At 36.1% G+C, this 16,111-nt stretch overlaps 3 protein-coding genes across 8 annotated transcripts in view; 2 read left to right on the plus strand and 1 right to left on the minus strand.

The window, feature by feature from the left end:
* Positions 1 to 511: 511 nt before the first annotated feature.
* On the plus strand, positions 512 to 3,258 carry LOC141901421 (glycerate kinase-like). The gene is made up of 4 exons (XM_074788636.1): positions 512 to 1,307; positions 1,396 to 1,547; positions 1,627 to 1,802; positions 1,898 to 3,258. The coding sequence occupies exons 1-4, from the start codon at positions 850 to 852 to the stop codon at positions 2,867 to 2,869; spliced, it is 1,758 nt and encodes a 585-aa protein (XP_074644737.1). The 5' UTR covers positions 512 to 849; the 3' UTR covers positions 2,870 to 3,258.
* A 369-nt stretch (positions 3,259 to 3,627) lies between these two features.
* Positions 3,628 to 16,111, minus strand: part of LOC141902922 (uncharacterized) — a 32,671-nt gene continuing 20,187 nt past the window's right edge. For 3 of the 6 annotated variants that reach the window (XM_074790888.1, XM_074790886.1, XM_074790885.1), the window contains 21 exons: positions 15,871 to 16,089; positions 15,382 to 15,486; positions 15,159 to 15,293; positions 14,992 to 15,071; positions 14,820 to 14,904; positions 14,030 to 14,086; positions 13,832 to 13,951; positions 13,367 to 13,750; positions 13,067 to 13,282; positions 12,855 to 12,974; positions 12,359 to 12,430; positions 12,028 to 12,126; positions 11,887 to 11,937; positions 11,699 to 11,772; positions 11,550 to 11,619; positions 11,367 to 11,465; positions 7,739 to 7,909; positions 7,113 to 7,328; positions 6,414 to 6,592; positions 6,123 to 6,298; positions 3,628 to 5,456 (listed from right to left, as the gene is read on the minus strand). In XM_074790888.1, the coding sequence (XP_074646989.1) occupies positions 5,338 to 5,456; positions 6,123 to 6,298; positions 6,414 to 6,592; positions 7,113 to 7,328; positions 7,739 to 7,909; positions 11,367 to 11,465; positions 11,550 to 11,619; positions 11,699 to 11,772; positions 11,887 to 11,937; positions 12,028 to 12,126; positions 12,359 to 12,430; positions 12,855 to 12,974; positions 13,067 to 13,282; positions 13,367 to 13,750; positions 13,832 to 13,951; positions 14,030 to 14,086; positions 14,820 to 14,904; positions 14,992 to 15,071; positions 15,159 to 15,293; positions 15,382 to 15,486; positions 15,871 to 16,089 (2,847 nt within the window). In that variant the 3' untranslated portion in view covers positions 3,628 to 5,337. Of the gene's footprint in view, positions 5,457 to 6,023; positions 6,299 to 6,413; positions 6,593 to 7,112; positions 7,329 to 7,738; positions 7,910 to 11,366; positions 11,466 to 11,549; positions 11,620 to 11,698; positions 11,773 to 11,886; positions 11,938 to 12,027; positions 12,127 to 12,358; positions 12,431 to 12,854; positions 12,975 to 13,066; positions 13,283 to 13,366; positions 13,751 to 13,831; positions 13,952 to 14,029; positions 14,087 to 14,819; positions 14,905 to 14,991; positions 15,072 to 15,158; positions 15,294 to 15,381; positions 15,487 to 15,870; positions 16,090 to 16,111 lie in introns of all 6 variants that reach the window. The other 3 variants (XM_074790887.1, XM_074790889.1, XM_074790890.1) reach the window with 3 other exon arrangements.
* LOC141901056 (FMRFamide-activated amiloride-sensitive sodium channel-like) lies at positions 8,455 to 10,083 on the plus strand. The gene has a single exon (XM_074788130.1). It carries the CDS (start codon positions 8,455 to 8,457, stop codon positions 10,081 to 10,083), a length of 1,629 nt encoding a protein of 542 aa, XP_074644231.1.

Consider the following 16,111-nt stretch of genomic DNA (forward strand, 5'->3'; position numbering starts at 1 on the left):
GCTTCGTCCAAATTCAACGCTCGCTGTTGTAATGTGGTCACATTTCTCTGGTGAAATTAATCCCTTAAGTTCCTAATCTTTGTTTCTTGGTGAAATAATGTACGTTCGATCGCCATCAATGACTCTCGCCTTTCTTAATTTCCTGCCACCTGAAATAATAAAAAGAAAGTATTTCTTAGTGGTTTCTTAGTGGTTTATTATTGAGTCTGTAAAACATTCTTTGAATTTAGAAAATTATACAGCGAAACCTCGTTGCAACGAACTTCAGGGCACCAGAAAATCTGTTAGTTATAATTCGTTATATCAAGTATGGAAATAATTGATATAAATTTTATCTCTCTCTTTCATCTCCTGATATATATTATACATGTAATCTTCTTTTTTTACACTTGATCCCTTTTCTCCTCTTTATTGTAAAAAGCCAATTAGGGTGCAATAAAGATTAAATTGAATTGAATTCAGCTGAGCTCTCCCATATTGATTTGTTACATCTACATTCAACAACCTTCGCAGGGTGGCTCCACACTGTCAATTTGACGTTCCTTTTAACGAGAACCTTTGGAACCTTTTTGGTTCTATAAATAAAGAATCCGTATCGCAATCTTTAATTAGTGTCAATGCAAGCAATGAGGATTTCAGTTAGAAATCAGCCGTCCAATCAAATGAATTAAGAACAATCGACCGACTGGCAGAGGAGCGGTTGAGGACTGCTCTGCTGACAGCTGAGGAGAGTGATGAGGGAAAGAAGTCACAAGATTCAACAAAGTCAAATAGAATAATCAGTAAAGTTGTTGTGTGACGTAGTAACCTATATGGATCATTATTGTGTTTGTGCTGTCTGATAAGAAAATGAATTGGTCGCTATTATTTTGTAACCGAACATCAAGTAATGTTTTACTTACTAAATTAAAACGAATTCAAAGATTCTCTAGTCATACCTCGATCCGAGCTATAATGTCATCTACAACGACCATAATCGATGGAAATAGTGGTGGAATAAAATCCAAAATTGTGGAAAATCACCTACAAAACAAACTGAAGAAAGACGCTAAGAACATTTTTGAGCGTGCAGTGTATCATGTACAACCTAAAGACATGGTCGATAAGGCACTTCACCGCGAAGGAGATTCACTGTTTGTCGAAGGGTATGAGTATGAACTACGCAAGAATGTGTATGTTGTTGGTTATGGAAAAGCAGTGCTTGGAATGATCAGAGCAACGGAGAATGTTCTCGGTGATCATATTGCAAAGGGTGTAGCCAGTATACCAGTCGGCCTTCAGGATGCATTTAAGCTATATGGAAAGAGGTTTGTATGAATCGGACCTATCCTTACTCAGAACCCCAGTTTTGAAGGGTATTTTTATTTTGTGCGGTATTTATTCTTTATTTTACAGTGAATTTCTACTGAAAGAGAACACCAAGATACAGATATATGAAGGAGCTGAGAGTAATCTACCGGATCAGAATGCTTACGAGGCATCAATGCATATCCATCGACTTTGTCAATCATTGTCAGAAAAAGACTTATTAATCGTTCTCATGAGTGGTGAGCATTATATTCTATAGATTTCAGATCCGCATCTGGTGATGGGAATTTAGCAATTAATGGGAATTTTGTTTTGCAGGTGGTGGTTCAGCATTATTACCGGCTCCAATACCACCAATCACTTTGGAGGAGAAAGCCATCGTAACTAGGCTGATGTCTACTAATGGTGCAACCATACAAGAAATAAATACCGTCAGGAAAAATTTGAGTTTACTTAAAGGCGGTGGTCTTGCTGAAGTTGCGGCTCCAGCCCAGGTTTGTCAAAAATTTTACACTGCATTCATGACATGATTTCTTTTCTGAATTTCCCAGAGTCATCTAAAGTTGAAATTAATCTTTTGAATTGTTAGGTTATCAGTTTGATGCTGTCCGACATTATCGGAGATCCGATGGATATGATCGCAAGTGGTCCCACTGTATCCGATACTACCACTGCTCAACAATGTTTAGATTTGTTTCGAAAGTTTGGAATCGAAAACCAAGTTCCGGTATCGGTTTTGAAATTCTTGCGAAAAAGAGCGCTGGAGGATGATCGAAGGCTGTTGCGAATTCAGAGAGAAGGTTATGACCAGATTAGTGGTGTTAACACGGCTGTATCGACATCAAAACATGATTGCCGCAATGTTCGTAATATCATTGTCGGTTCGAATAAAATGGCCGTCAAGTCTGCTGTAAATTATGCTCAGCAATTAGGATATTTTTCGGTAACGCTCACTTCCAAGATGTCAGGAGAGGCGTCGAAGGTTGGCATTTTACTGTCACGTCTGGCAAAATTCGTGGTCTTATGTCGTAGTAATAAAAGGGACGACGGCAATCGAGAGTTGATCAAATCGGAAATGGATTTGTTAAAAGTAGGAATGTCGAAGCAAACTATTAATCGTATATCGTGCGCTGTCGCTGAAGCGATTAGTTGTAATCAGCCTTTGTGCATAGTTGCTGGAGGTGAAACCACTGTTACTGTTGGAGGCAACGGTAAAGGAGGTCGAAACCAAGAATTGGCGCTCTCCGCTGTTATCGAAATGAATGAAATGTTTACAGAACAGTCAACGTTGGACAATTTTTCCGTACAACTGCTCAGCGCGGGCACTGATGGTCAGGATGGACCAACAGAGGCAGCGGGTGCGTTTGCGGCTCCTCATGTTTATTCTTGCAGTAGGGAAGCTGGTTTGGTTCCCGAAAAATTCCTGAAAGAAAATGATTCTTATAATTTTTTTGCACGAGTAAATGATGGCAAAGATCACTATATTATTGATCATACTGGCACAAACGTAATGGATTTACAGATTTTGCTCATAAGTCCAAATGATTTTCGAAAAAAGTAGTGATTTTTGACACGTTAATGTCTCAAATGCATTTGTCTAACAAGTGGACATGGTGTCCCTAGACAACGGGACTCAGTTCCACAGTTGTGAGTTAGAGTTAACTCTGAGTTAAAGTTAGTTCATTTTCAGTTAACTCAGAGTCAAATCTTAACTCTGTGGAACTGTGGAACTGGACCCTGGGGTCAGTTGCTCAAAAGTTGTTTACAGTTAACCAGTGGATTGTTGACATAGTGACAATTAAAATTTCATTGTTACTATGGTATCTAACCACCAGTTATCTTTTTAAATAACTTTTGAGCAAACGGCCCCTAGTTGTTGATGATTGTAGTGAACTGATTCTTGATTTTGTGGTGGTGAAGAGAATAAAATGGTAAAATAAAATGATAGAAGCAGTTGACTCTGTCTTTTCTTTCTCTTTGCTGATCTCTTCTGTGGCGGACTTCATTTGATCCAACATTTTTTGTAGCGAGTCTACTAAATGCTACTTAGTCCTTCTCTTTGGAAAAATTTTAAGGCTCTGATTATATCTTCTTCAAGATATTAGATTTTTTTATTTGTCCATCACCATTTTTGAGCTCGGGTGGCTGCCTGGTTGTCATAGTAGTTGAATTGTCAAAATATAAGTGACTGCAATTGTGACTTGTCTTTTCAAGTGGTACGAATTGAATCTGAGATTCCTCTTATTCATTTGATTGGTCCATACAAACGAAGAAACAAAAAGTTTTAAGTAATAATAAAATCATTGTACATGTATTTATTTTTGATTTAACGTGACATTGTCATCAGTTTAATACCACCAATAATAATACTACCGTAATAGAAACAAGAGATATGAAAAACTAGCAGTGTATTTAAGTAGAAGCCTAATAATTCTAACAACTACTTATATTTAGGTTAACTACTGGGGACCTACTAAGATCATTGTAACATTTATAAAACAACTGAAAACTCAGTAACCGGGGAGTCTTTAAAACTGACGATATAGGCCTGCAAAGGCCTAGAACCTTACTAGTTGCCTATATTAGGCATATAATAAAACACCAAAGAAATCTGTTGAGTTTCAGTTAGTTCAAAACCAAATTACTTGATGGACGGACAAAAAGTGGAGATTTTCAGAAAATGTCTATATTACTGAATCAATAACGAAAAAAATTCTAATTTCTACTCTTACCGGTAGATAGTCTCTACAGAAGGGAACCTGCATAGAACAACACTTCATTAAAACTATCCTCTCATTAGGAGAGAGGATAGCCAGAGTAAAAAAATGGCATTATCACAGATAATTATAAACATCAGAAAATGCCACTTATTTACTAGTAGAAAAGGTATATTGAAAGAAAAAAGTGTTAGGAAGAGTAGAGGACATATATAGTTTAAAAGCACAAAATATTTGCAAATTTAACAACTGGATATTTAGTCGGCTTGTCTTTCAGCTAATAGTAGCACTAACTATTCATCTACTTTTGGCTTTCAAAAATCACAGCTTGCGAAAATGTAACATAGATACATTGTTGTACATATAAAGATAAAAACACTGGACCAAGTGGCATATACATGTACATGTAAAATAACAACTATATACATTATTTCAAGTACTAATAGAGATAATATCAATATGAAGGCAGAATTGTGAGTGCATAGCTGCCAAAATGATCCAAAACCTGCACACATTATCATTTAGGCACGTTAAGTCGAAGGCAAAAATGTCAAAGACATGTCAAATTACCGGTTTCAAAGATTCTTGCGTACAATATTTCGAAAAAGAAACGCATTGGAACACTTAACCAGAATTATTCCACAGACAGCAGTCGGAATGATGAAGTGTAAGAGAGCCTCCCTCGATTAACAAACCAAAATAAACATACAGAACAGAAACTGATGTGAATCGGTGCGCGAACGATACAACGAAACTATATAAATCAACAGCTGAACTAGAATAAACATTTACATGTAATAAAAAATGATAATAATAATCTCAAATAATCAGTTACAATTACACGCTTGACAAACTTCAACTGTTACTACATCGTAGATACACGGGGAAGCAGATGGTCCCTGTACAATTGCGATTTTGAGTTATTTCTTAGGTATTCACTTCATGGAAGTCGTAGTCAAAATATAGTACCCCTGAAACTACTATTAAAACTTGAATTACCGAGACGCATCCTTGTAATGAGGTTGGAAAACTAAACATCTACATGTATCACATTTATTATTTACATTTACGGCACATCTAACACTTATGAAGACATATACATGTAGCACCTAGAAAACCATAATATGCGAAATGGATGGATTCTATCCATACAAAGTTGCTAACCATGAATTAAAACATGCAGATTTTGGCACACGTTACACACGCTGCTGTTATAATGTTTATGAATGTTTTCTGGGAATAAAATGCTGTCAATATGTAAGAAGAGGTGATCATTGTCTGACAATACTGATTTATAAATCCACACGAACCGCTAATGAAGTAGGTATTGTCTTCGTAGCAATGCGAGGTAGTCATTACTCGATTTTCCATATGAAAGATTGAGCAAACTGTCATCAGCCAATCGAGGTGTTTTTGGTGGATCACTTGGCACTGAAAAACAAATACAAATGAGATATGAATAGAATATTAATTTAATAACAAACTAGGTCAAGACGACTAGAAAGATAATGTATGTTTTAGTGCAAACTGCGTACCAGATAATCCACTGGTGATTTAAAATCAGTTGTGTTTGAATCATTGAGGAAATTTATGTTAAGTATCGTTATATGAAACAATATATTGTTATAGAAATTCAAATCAAAATGAATTAACGAATTAGAAATAAGAATTAAGGGGTCATTCATTTATTACGTACGCATTAGGGGAGGGGGAGGGGTAAGTGCAATTGCGTAATGCAATGCTTAATGTATATGAAAGAATGGCCGATTTTGCGTACAGAGGGGGAGGGGGGTTGAAAAATTCAGATTTTATACGTAGGTAATAAATGAATGATCCCAAACGAAAAGCACACACCAATAAAAAGCCCATAAACAGAACCTTAAATTCGAAATACTTCCGTCGTGTTTAAAATCGTCTTTGAATTGGAGGATTTTAGAAATAAACAGAACACGTCTAAAACCAACACCGCATGCCTATACATGAGAATTGCACAATTACCTAACTGTATTACCGCATACATGGCATGCATGCATTTGGTGGCCTAGTAGTAATAAGGTTTATGAAGATCGGCATCTGGCCGAACCAAGCAAGACTTACTCGCTTCTAAATGTTTGGCAATACTACGATTGAGTTCATTACGCATTTTATAAGTAAAATCATTGTTATTATTGGCGAGAGTTGGGCTGAGTTTTCCTGAGCCGACTGGTGACGAGAGCCATCCGTTTTCAATACCCATTGTTGACATAGGACTCGATCTCATCTTTCTTTCCAGACTGAAAAATGAAAAATACAACTACATACATAATAGATTTCAGCGATTCCTTAACATAACTACAGCGGAGCCTTTGCACATGAGATTGAAATTAAATGAAATTTCCATCGACTTACTTTAATTGTGCCTGTGAATCGCAGGCAATATCATTGACCTTTGTCAAACGATTAGAAAGTTTCTCTTTGAGCCTCGCTTCATTTTCTACTCTCATTTTCATGCGGTACAATTCAGTGTCTTTCTCTTCCACTTTATTAGCCAGATCGTGGTGGCTCTGACGTAATTTAGCCAGTTCTTCCTGAAGTTTCAAAGAAATAAGTATAAAAATACTTTCTTAATAATACTGATATTCTAGTCTGATATTAATGGCCGTGACAGTATACAAAACTATACAGTGATACAATGTGCAGTCTTGTTTAGTTTGTTAGTATGTCTCCACAGAAAGAACATGAATTAAATGATCATCACAGATGCTTCACTACTGACTACTGTCGAAAAAGCCAATGGTACCAAGCTGTGAATTAGTGCCAATGTAAAAGTCAGCTACAGTTAAAGCAAATGGAGTACTTTTCAGAAAATAGTAAGAAGATGAATTCACAAGATGCTAACCAAAACTGGAAAGGAAAAAAAGGAAATGTTTGGCTCTGTCACTGATTTACAATCACCAGGTTACTTGAAACACAAACAATACAGACAACATGCATGTAACATAAAACAAAAAATGGTACCGTGCATTTAACACAAAACAGCATGATGCTTGGTGGTGCCAGGACATGAACTGGACAATACAACTAAACATGTCTTACAGTACATTTTACCTGGATATCTTTTTGTTTGGATTCATATTCGGAACGTAGTTTAGATTCGTTATTAGTACGAATTGTATCAAGACGTTCACGAGCCTGAGACTGGTCTTCGAGAAATGCATTGACCTCTTCAAGTTTCTGATTGACTTCAAGTCGAGATTTTGTTTCTAATTCGTTGCGTAATTTGTCTACATCGACGCGATCGACATAGTTAGCAGCAACGTGAGCCTGTAGACATAATATAGAGATGAAGACATACTACTACCTAATTAGGATTAATAGTTGATCCAGCGTAGATCAGAGGAAACCTACTATCTAAATGTGCAAAAAGAATTAGCTGATTGAAAGATGAAAGCGGAGTGAAACAAGATTACTGTTTCATACGTTTTGCATGTTTTGAAATTTTTCAGTAAGCTTTCAGTCAAACTGTAAATTGTATTTTTGCAGCGCTTTTTCTTTAGCAAGGAAGGAAGCATTAACAAAAAAATATTGCGAAACAAAAAGGGCAAATCCATATACCAGTACCCAAAAAATGCAAGGTGACTCTTCCTTCCCATGGGATTTTAATGAATACCACAGCAGCACCTCTGCAGTTCATTCACCACATCACTGATGCAACATTTGGCCCATAATTATACCTTATGTAATGCGAATTCTTCCTCGACTTTTCGTTTGGATTTTTCAAGTTTTTGATATGATTTCTCCAATGATCGTAGTGAGTTCAATTCTTGTTGAAGCTGACGATTTTTCGCTTCTAATCGTTCTTTCTGATCGGTTTCATTTTGTAACTGATGGTTCACATCATCCATCTAAAACAACATAAACGAAATTGCCAGAAATAATATATATGCGATAGATGAAAAATTCGGACATCAGAAATTGTCTAATTCCCTAAAGTGGTTGACCTATGGTAATAGAATTTCCAATAAATCCTACGCCCGTCATCATTTATTCATCATACTTTGAAACTATTTCAATTCTGGTTGAATAAGTAAATAATTCATTAATGGTTAGCAGACATTTATATGATGGAGTACCGCCTGAATGACAGTTATCTGCAACCAATACCATGGTTACACAAATAATATGATATTTTCTGTCGTTAAAACCTGGAATGAAATAGTATGTCAAGCAATTAATACCAGTTGGAAGAGGTTTATGGTTCAGCAAGTCAGTAAACCATTACGCCAATACTAAAACGACTCGTTTGTTGACAATTTCAATCTATGAAATAGACGGATCGCGCATCAGCAGCACCAATTAGATAATGGGGAAAACGGTATCCATCGCTGCCAGGGTGGAGATCGGATTTGAAGAGCTCGGTCAATTCGTAGCAAATTGATACTAGCATAAAATGCAACCAGAAACAGAAGAACAAACTGTGAGTAACATTTTAAAAGGATTCTTAGTTAAGTCTACTATAAGGGGTGTGTCTAGAACAGTTCGTTCAGCAACAGTATTTTGGCGGATCGTTTGGACAGTTGCTGTTTTATCGCTATCTGCTTTAGCGATATATCAAATTCAGGAAGTTACGAAAGTGTATATGAATTTTGAAGCAGAAACTCGGGAATACACAGATTACGGTGCTGGATTTGAGTTTCCGAGTATCACGGTTTGTAACCAGCAACCACTAAGCAGCGCAGGACGGCGGCTCACGAAGATTGCAAATGATACTCAAAACTTGCGAAAATTCTACAAAAATGTACGCCATCTGTACGAATCAGCCAGTAGTTTAGAAGAGAGAAATCTATGGGACCAACTTCTGAACATGGCCGGATTCTATCAGAATATCAAGCAATCTTCAATACACGATATCGGCCACAAAGCTGATCGTTTTATCTCACGTTGTGAAATTGAAATTATCACTAATAAAGGGGTAAGAATGGTCAACTGTACAAATGTGAATCACTTCGTTGATGTCAATCACTTTAACTGTTACACAATAGAACCAGAAATCGAAGACGAAGAACTCCAAAGTAAGACAAGATCGGTCGAACTGGTGTTGTACTTAGATATGTTTGATTTTGAAATCACTGATCTGCTTGCCGAGGACACATCGGCAGTTGTCGGAGCGAAGCTCGTTCTCCATGAAAATGATGCCTACCCAAATTTTGTCGATGATGCAATACTCGTATCGCACGGAGTCAATCTTTGGGTTAAAGCAGAAACGAACATATGGAGCCATTTACCAGAGCCATATGGAAAATGTGATAATGACCTTAGTAAAACAATTCTTAAAACTGAACCCAACAATGAGTACATTTATCGTAGAAATTTATGCATACTACAGTGTAAACAAAATTACATAATGGCTAAATGCGGGTGTAGATCAGCTATCTATCCAACTCCAATTCATGAATCTGCAACCTTGAAAAACAATAGTTTGCCGTTTTGTGGTCATCTGTATGAAAATATTACAAGGACTCATCGAAATCTGAACTGCATGGTTAACAAAAACATCTTCATCGAACGCAATCTATTCGATAAGTGTAACTGTAAATTGCCTTGTAACCACGTGACATATAGAGCACAAACGATGCAAACATTCTGGCCCGATCTACCGTACCATTTACCATTCTATCATAGGTTCATCAAACATAAATCTTTTGCGGATAAATTTGCCATCTATGAAAATATCACAAAAATAGCCACAGTCGATTTGAAGAAAGCGATGGCCATGCTACAGGAAAACAACCTTATCCGGTACAACTTTATCAAAGTGACAGTTATTCAGGAGCAGGGTTATGTGAAACGTAATGTAGAGAGTATCAAAGTGACATTGCCTTCATTACTCAGTCAAATCGGTGGTACATTGAGTTTATACGTTGGCGTTACAGCAATTGTCGTTGTTGAAGTGTTTGAGCTTCTTTCAAATCTGTGCAAACACGCCTACTGTAAATTCAAACGAAGTCGGGAGAGACGTATCAATGATGGCAGTAGATGCGATACAATGTTTGGTATGAAATCTGTAACTCATCATTGAATACTCATCATTGAATGCTCATCATTGAATACTCATCATTGAATACAATTGTCATTCTATTGGCATATCGGGTATGACAACCTTTTCGAAAATATGCTTCCTATTTTTCTATAACAGTTTCGTAGATAAGGAAGCATGAAAGCAATGTGATTCTCTAGTTTATATGTTTTTGATGATTTATTACACAGGTAAAAGCTTAGCTTGAAGTAATATGTTAATCACAGCAGTTTCTGTCAAACTATATAGCGACAGTAACATTGTAAAATTCTATGTTACATTGGTTTGGTACATATTTAAAGTATCAAAGTTGTTAAGTGTCTATGTCTATATAAAGATGAATCAGGAATTGTACAGTACCAACAGGGCTTCGTTTTGCTCAAAAGTTTTCAATGTCATCTACCATTATCACAGTATCTCACTCTTTGAGCATTGACCAACATTTGAGCAAGACTGGGCCCAATTACATTTGAGGTATTCGAGTTTATAGATCTATCTATTCTAATTGTCAAACTACTGTTATTGAAGAAGTCTAATTCCAATAAATTAACTATTTTCTTCATTAAGCCTAAGTTGTAAATTATTATAGCGAAATATTTATTTAAATTACCAAAACTCCACGATCAGCCATTACTGGAATGGATTCAGTGGCAACAATAACATCATCGTTGCCACTGGTGACATCTACTATATTCTCAACATCGTTCTGTAAATGCATAATCAATTCAAAAAACTTTCAAATTATTACCAATCACAGCTATGAGTTTTTCAACAACTCCAAGCAATGAGTTCAGAAATCAGAACTCATTGTAAAATAAGTAGCAAATCCATTTTTGTAATCATGGTAATATGTATTGCTTTTCTCAAATGCACTACCGGGTATGTGATGAAACTTAATGAAACCATTGACAATTAATCGGAATGACAGGTAACCTGATAGATTAGATATATGCATACATTTCATGGTTACCAAGGGCAACTGGTCGAAATACAAGAATGAAAAAAAGTTAAAATATAACGCACACTCAACTAAGGGTGGACCTAAAAATACCTGGACACATTTATACACATAACGTTTCCCAAAACCATCAAAGCAGCAAGTGTAATTTGACACATCGCTTGCTGTTACCATGGCAAGTAATTAATCTTAGCGTTTCAGGGCATTAAGATAACATAAACCAGTATAAACGGTACATATCCAGTCACTTGATGAGTTTATTATCATTTATCATTGCCTGATTACCAAACAGTCATCATCCACATTAAGAGAAATACTTAAAACGAACCTGACGTCGCAATGAAGATAAGGTGCCTTCCATTGCCATTCGTTCACGGTCGAAATCAGAATGAAGTGTATTTATTCGACTATCACTGGATTCTAATTCCTGAAATTGTATATTGTTAGAAATGTAGATTCTATAGAAAAATATCATACCACATAAACGTTTCTATCAGATTATTATACTTACTCGCAATCTTTTTCTAGCTGCCTTTAAATGTGTCTTTAAAGTAGCAATTTCTTTCTGGTATTCAGTATTCCTATAAAAACAAGTGAATCAGTAAGTAATCGAAAGAATCAATAATTGTCTAGCGAGCAAAGAGACTGTATGTAACTCACTTCTCTTGTAAGGCCTCTAATTTTGTTTCTGCAACCTTTTTCAACTCAATCGCTTTCCGAGCTTTGCGTTTTTCCTGACAAAACAAATAAGACATTTCAAGACAAGTTCTCAAAACCTGTTTCTTGATCACTATTTTCCCACTTCAGGAATAACCAACTTCTCTGAGTACGTGTAGTTTGAAACTCACCTCTTCCATTATTGCAGTGGCTTCCTGTTTGGCACGTTCCAACTGAGCAATCTACATAGTTAGAATTCATTGAATGATGCTATCTAAGAATAAGCACAGACACTAATACTGACACTGTAACACTAAGGATTTGATACTCACCCTTAAACCTAATTTAGATTTGGATTTTACTTCACTTTCCCACAGATCGCGATGATCATCTGCTTCCTGCGCCATCACCGTACGATTCAATGTCTCCTCCTAATTCAAGAATATAGTAGTGTTCAATTAATTATATCAGCTGAAGGAGCAATATGAACTAAACTAGTCTTAGAGCAGTTAATAGAGTCGTCATAGAATTGTCATTTTCTGACCAAACATCAAAAGTCACAAGAATAGATTATAATAATAAACAAAATATGATTCAAATCAAACGAGTAAGAAAGGAGTTATAAAATCACGGCAAACAAATGCATGCATCAAACAGACTTACACCCAGTTTACTTGATAACTGAATATTTGTATCCTTTAAACCTGTGAGCAGTTGTTCTAGGGAATCCCGTACCTGCAAGATTGTGGAAAGGGCAAGGTGAAAGGATTGAGTAGTATAGACACATTCAGAAAGGCTGTCAACGATGGCAGTAGCAATCCTTTTTCTTCAGGAAGTGTTTAGATTAGATAGGTTGCCTAGCTATGTGATTTATCTACCAGCAAATTTACATCAAATCAGCAATTAATAATTCAGGTGATAATTGAGACACAGCAAGGTTATACATCAAGCTTTCGAGGTTCAATAACAACTATTTCCAATAGATCTAGATCTTAAAAGTCATGCACTAAGGAAGAATTAGGAGCTGTAGATGATGATTAGACAGCAGGATGGATCGCGAAGCAATTCTGAGTAAAATGCGGTAAAGTTATAATCATTTGATTGAAGCTTGGATAGGATAGCATATCATTCGCTAATAAGAATAAGAGATTTTTCATACCCGGTTTGAATCTCTTAATTCACGTTGTAACATATCAGCTCGCGCGACTTCATGTTCCAGCGACGATTCCAACCGGGCGTTTTTCACTTCGAGCTGATGGATTTGATCTTCCTTCTCACCCTGAAATAGAAATTACATCATCAATGATAAACTTGAATTGAATTTTACACCGGTCACATCACTGTAGTTGTTCCACTAATTCATTCATTTACCTTATTTCTTGAGACTTGCTCCACATTAGCAGTAGATGAGGCTAATTGTTGCGCGGCTAACTGAGCGTTTCTCTCAGTACGATCAACGCGATCAACCATTTCAGCAATTTTAACCTGTGCTTCCGCTTGTTTTTCCGTCGCTGTTTGCAGACGCCCCTGCAGTTTCTCAACTTCCTGACGAAGCATGATCTTTTCATGGTCAATTCCATCTTTAGCCTATCAGACGAAATCATCATTTGAATTCAACTATTCTTATTCTAATACGAAAGACTGCTACTGATATGTTCATCTCATTCATACCTTTGAACTTAGTTCGACAGCTGCCTCGGCTTTTGACAGTTTTTGTAGAGTATTATTGTATTCTTGCTGTAGATTTTTCATTTCGAGTTCGAGGTGACTGCGTTTCATATCCGAATTCCGTTGATCGTCGCGTTGTTTTTCCAGTGATTCCAACAACTTAGTGTTTTTCTCTTCAAGAGCGAATCGTGTTTTGTCGTAGTCTGCTCGAATTTGATTGAGTAATTCGGCGAATCGCTCCTGAACTTCGATCGCCGATCTCTCTTTAAGCGATGAATCGCTTTGCATCGCATCTAAGCTCTGTTTCAAAGCTATGTTTTCGTGTTGCAACAGAGTTAACTGCTCTTGAAGACCTTCTAACTTTGTTTGACATTTAACTAGTTCAGTCTATCAGCAAAAGACAAAGAAGTGAACAGGTTATTGATTAATCTTCATTAACTTCTTTTACTCAGTAGTGCTTTCACGTACCTTCTCTTTTCTAAGTATTATTTCTTGACTATCAATAGAACTGCGTCTGTGGTCCAATTCTTTCTGTAGACTACCAAGCATATTTGTTTTCTCCAATAATGATACATTTCTTACTCCCAACTATACAAAAGAAATACACATAATCAGGAGACTTCATTGTTTCTTTCACTCATAAAAGTCTTCTGTTGCCTTACAAACCTCACTTTCCAGAGTTGACAACTTTGTCTCCGCCACACCAACTCTTTGAGATAAGCTCTGAAAATAATCATCCATATCTTTTTAATTAGAATTTAAGCAAAAGAAATGTTGAATAAATCATTAAGTATGGTCTTTTTTAGAATGACATGGTATAGCTTAGAAACAAATCAAGATAACGCATTAATACTTTTTTGTTTTTCTGTCCGATGACTTTTCTTATTAATTGAAAGATGGATTATTGTTGATGAGAACCGATTAAGTTCTTTCCCCACAAATGAGCTAGGTTTATGAAAATCCGATGATAATAAAGTATAAATAGACAGGTCCAAATAGACATCAATAAAATAGACGCAAGTAAATCCAACACCATCAGACTCCACACCACAAAGACTGATAAAGGCATTGATTGAAGGAGAAATGCCAAACTGCCCAAAACATTCAAACTAAGGAATCTGCAGGAACTCACTAATGGATATCACACTAAATATGCAATCTGCTGGTATGGAAAAATGATTGTCACAATTATTCATCTGTTCCAAGGTAGCGGTAGATGTCAAGCATTTAAGCACTGGCCAAGAATATTTTTCAAATTTCATTCCATCTAATATGCAACTTAACATTTGTATTCAGGACTAAGTCATAAGATACCATAAGTCAAGAGAATGAGAAAAATTTACCTCATCACAAACATCCTTCATTAGAAATATATACACACAATTTGTATGATTAATCACTTGATTTTACTACATCATAAAATCATCTAAATTTTCGTTTTGCTAGGAATAAATACCATATTTAGTTCTTTCACATTGGAAAGCTCAGCATCTTTCTTCTCCATCAATCGGTTCCACTCTTCTCGATCCTTCTGTAGATTTCTACGAATTGCGAAGGAATCATCTCAACATCACGCATTAATAATTGGAAAATACTTCTACGAATGTAATAAGCGTAAATAAGCATACCTTTCAATTTCAGTTCGGGCGTTTTGAGATTTTTCAAATTCGCTATTAGCTGTCTGTAATCTTGCTTTTAATGAGTCAACCTAAAATAAAACAAGAATATTGAAATTTCAACATTTAAAGAAAATTTATCATAGACGATGTTGCTACTAAGTAGTTACTGTTCTCACCTCAGACTCCAATTTTTCTCTAATCAGCCGTTCTTTCTCTAAACTAGATGACAAACGTGTGTTATCAGCTTTCAGAGTCCCAACTTGCATATTATATTGCATAGAAGCCTGTGCCAGAGCCTCTTCATTTAATTTCTGGAATTTGCAACAGAAAACCATAAAGTAGGGTGGGTTTCACCAAATGTTCATATCATTGAAATGTGTTCATGGTAGGGATGCTTACTATTTCATTTTTAAGATCTTCAATGCGACTTTGGAGTTCTTCGTTTTCCTGAGTGAGTAGATTATGATCGTCTTTTAATCGTGTTTTTGTACGATCCAGTTCAAGCTGAAAAATCAATTTATGAATATGGCTAAAGCAGTTTGTAAACACAAAGTAATCAAATACAGGAACAAAATTCTACAGCGACAATAAATCAATACAAAGAGCTCGAATCAACAAGTAACTGTTGCATTAAATGAGAACCAATTATTTCAAGTCAGCATTTCCTTTGACAAGGAGCTAAACTGATAAACTGAAAACTAAACTGATAAACAACTGCAAAATCAGTGATCAAGAGCAGTTAACTCTATTGCAAACTCACAGCTAAATCAGTGATAATTTTTTCAAATGATAAGTTTTGTTCAGCAGTTGCGACCTGTACAGAGTGTATGACATATTAGCAGTATTTATAGATGTTATTTCATGCAGTAAGCCATCCAGTATTTGTACCTTTAATGCACTGAGTTCAGCCTTTAGTTTAGTTGTGTCCTCAGATTGTATTTCATATGGAGCTTCATGACTGAATGGGCCACTTGATGTAGGCGGTGCACTGTTCAGACCAATAGTTTGCTGTAGTTTGATTTGGTCTTCGTTTATCTGCTCTTGTAACTGTCGACTGCTTTTCTCATGGGTTAACTGCCTCAGAATGTCCTCTTTTTCATCTTCCAACTGAAATAAGAATGATGGATTA

This window comes from Tubulanus polymorphus, chromosome 3 (assembly GCF_964204645.1).
Source record: "Tubulanus polymorphus chromosome 3, tnTubPoly1.2, whole genome shotgun sequence".
Lineage (NCBI taxonomy): Eukaryota > Metazoa > Nemertea > Palaeonemertea > Tubulaniformes > Tubulanidae > Tubulanus > Tubulanus polymorphus.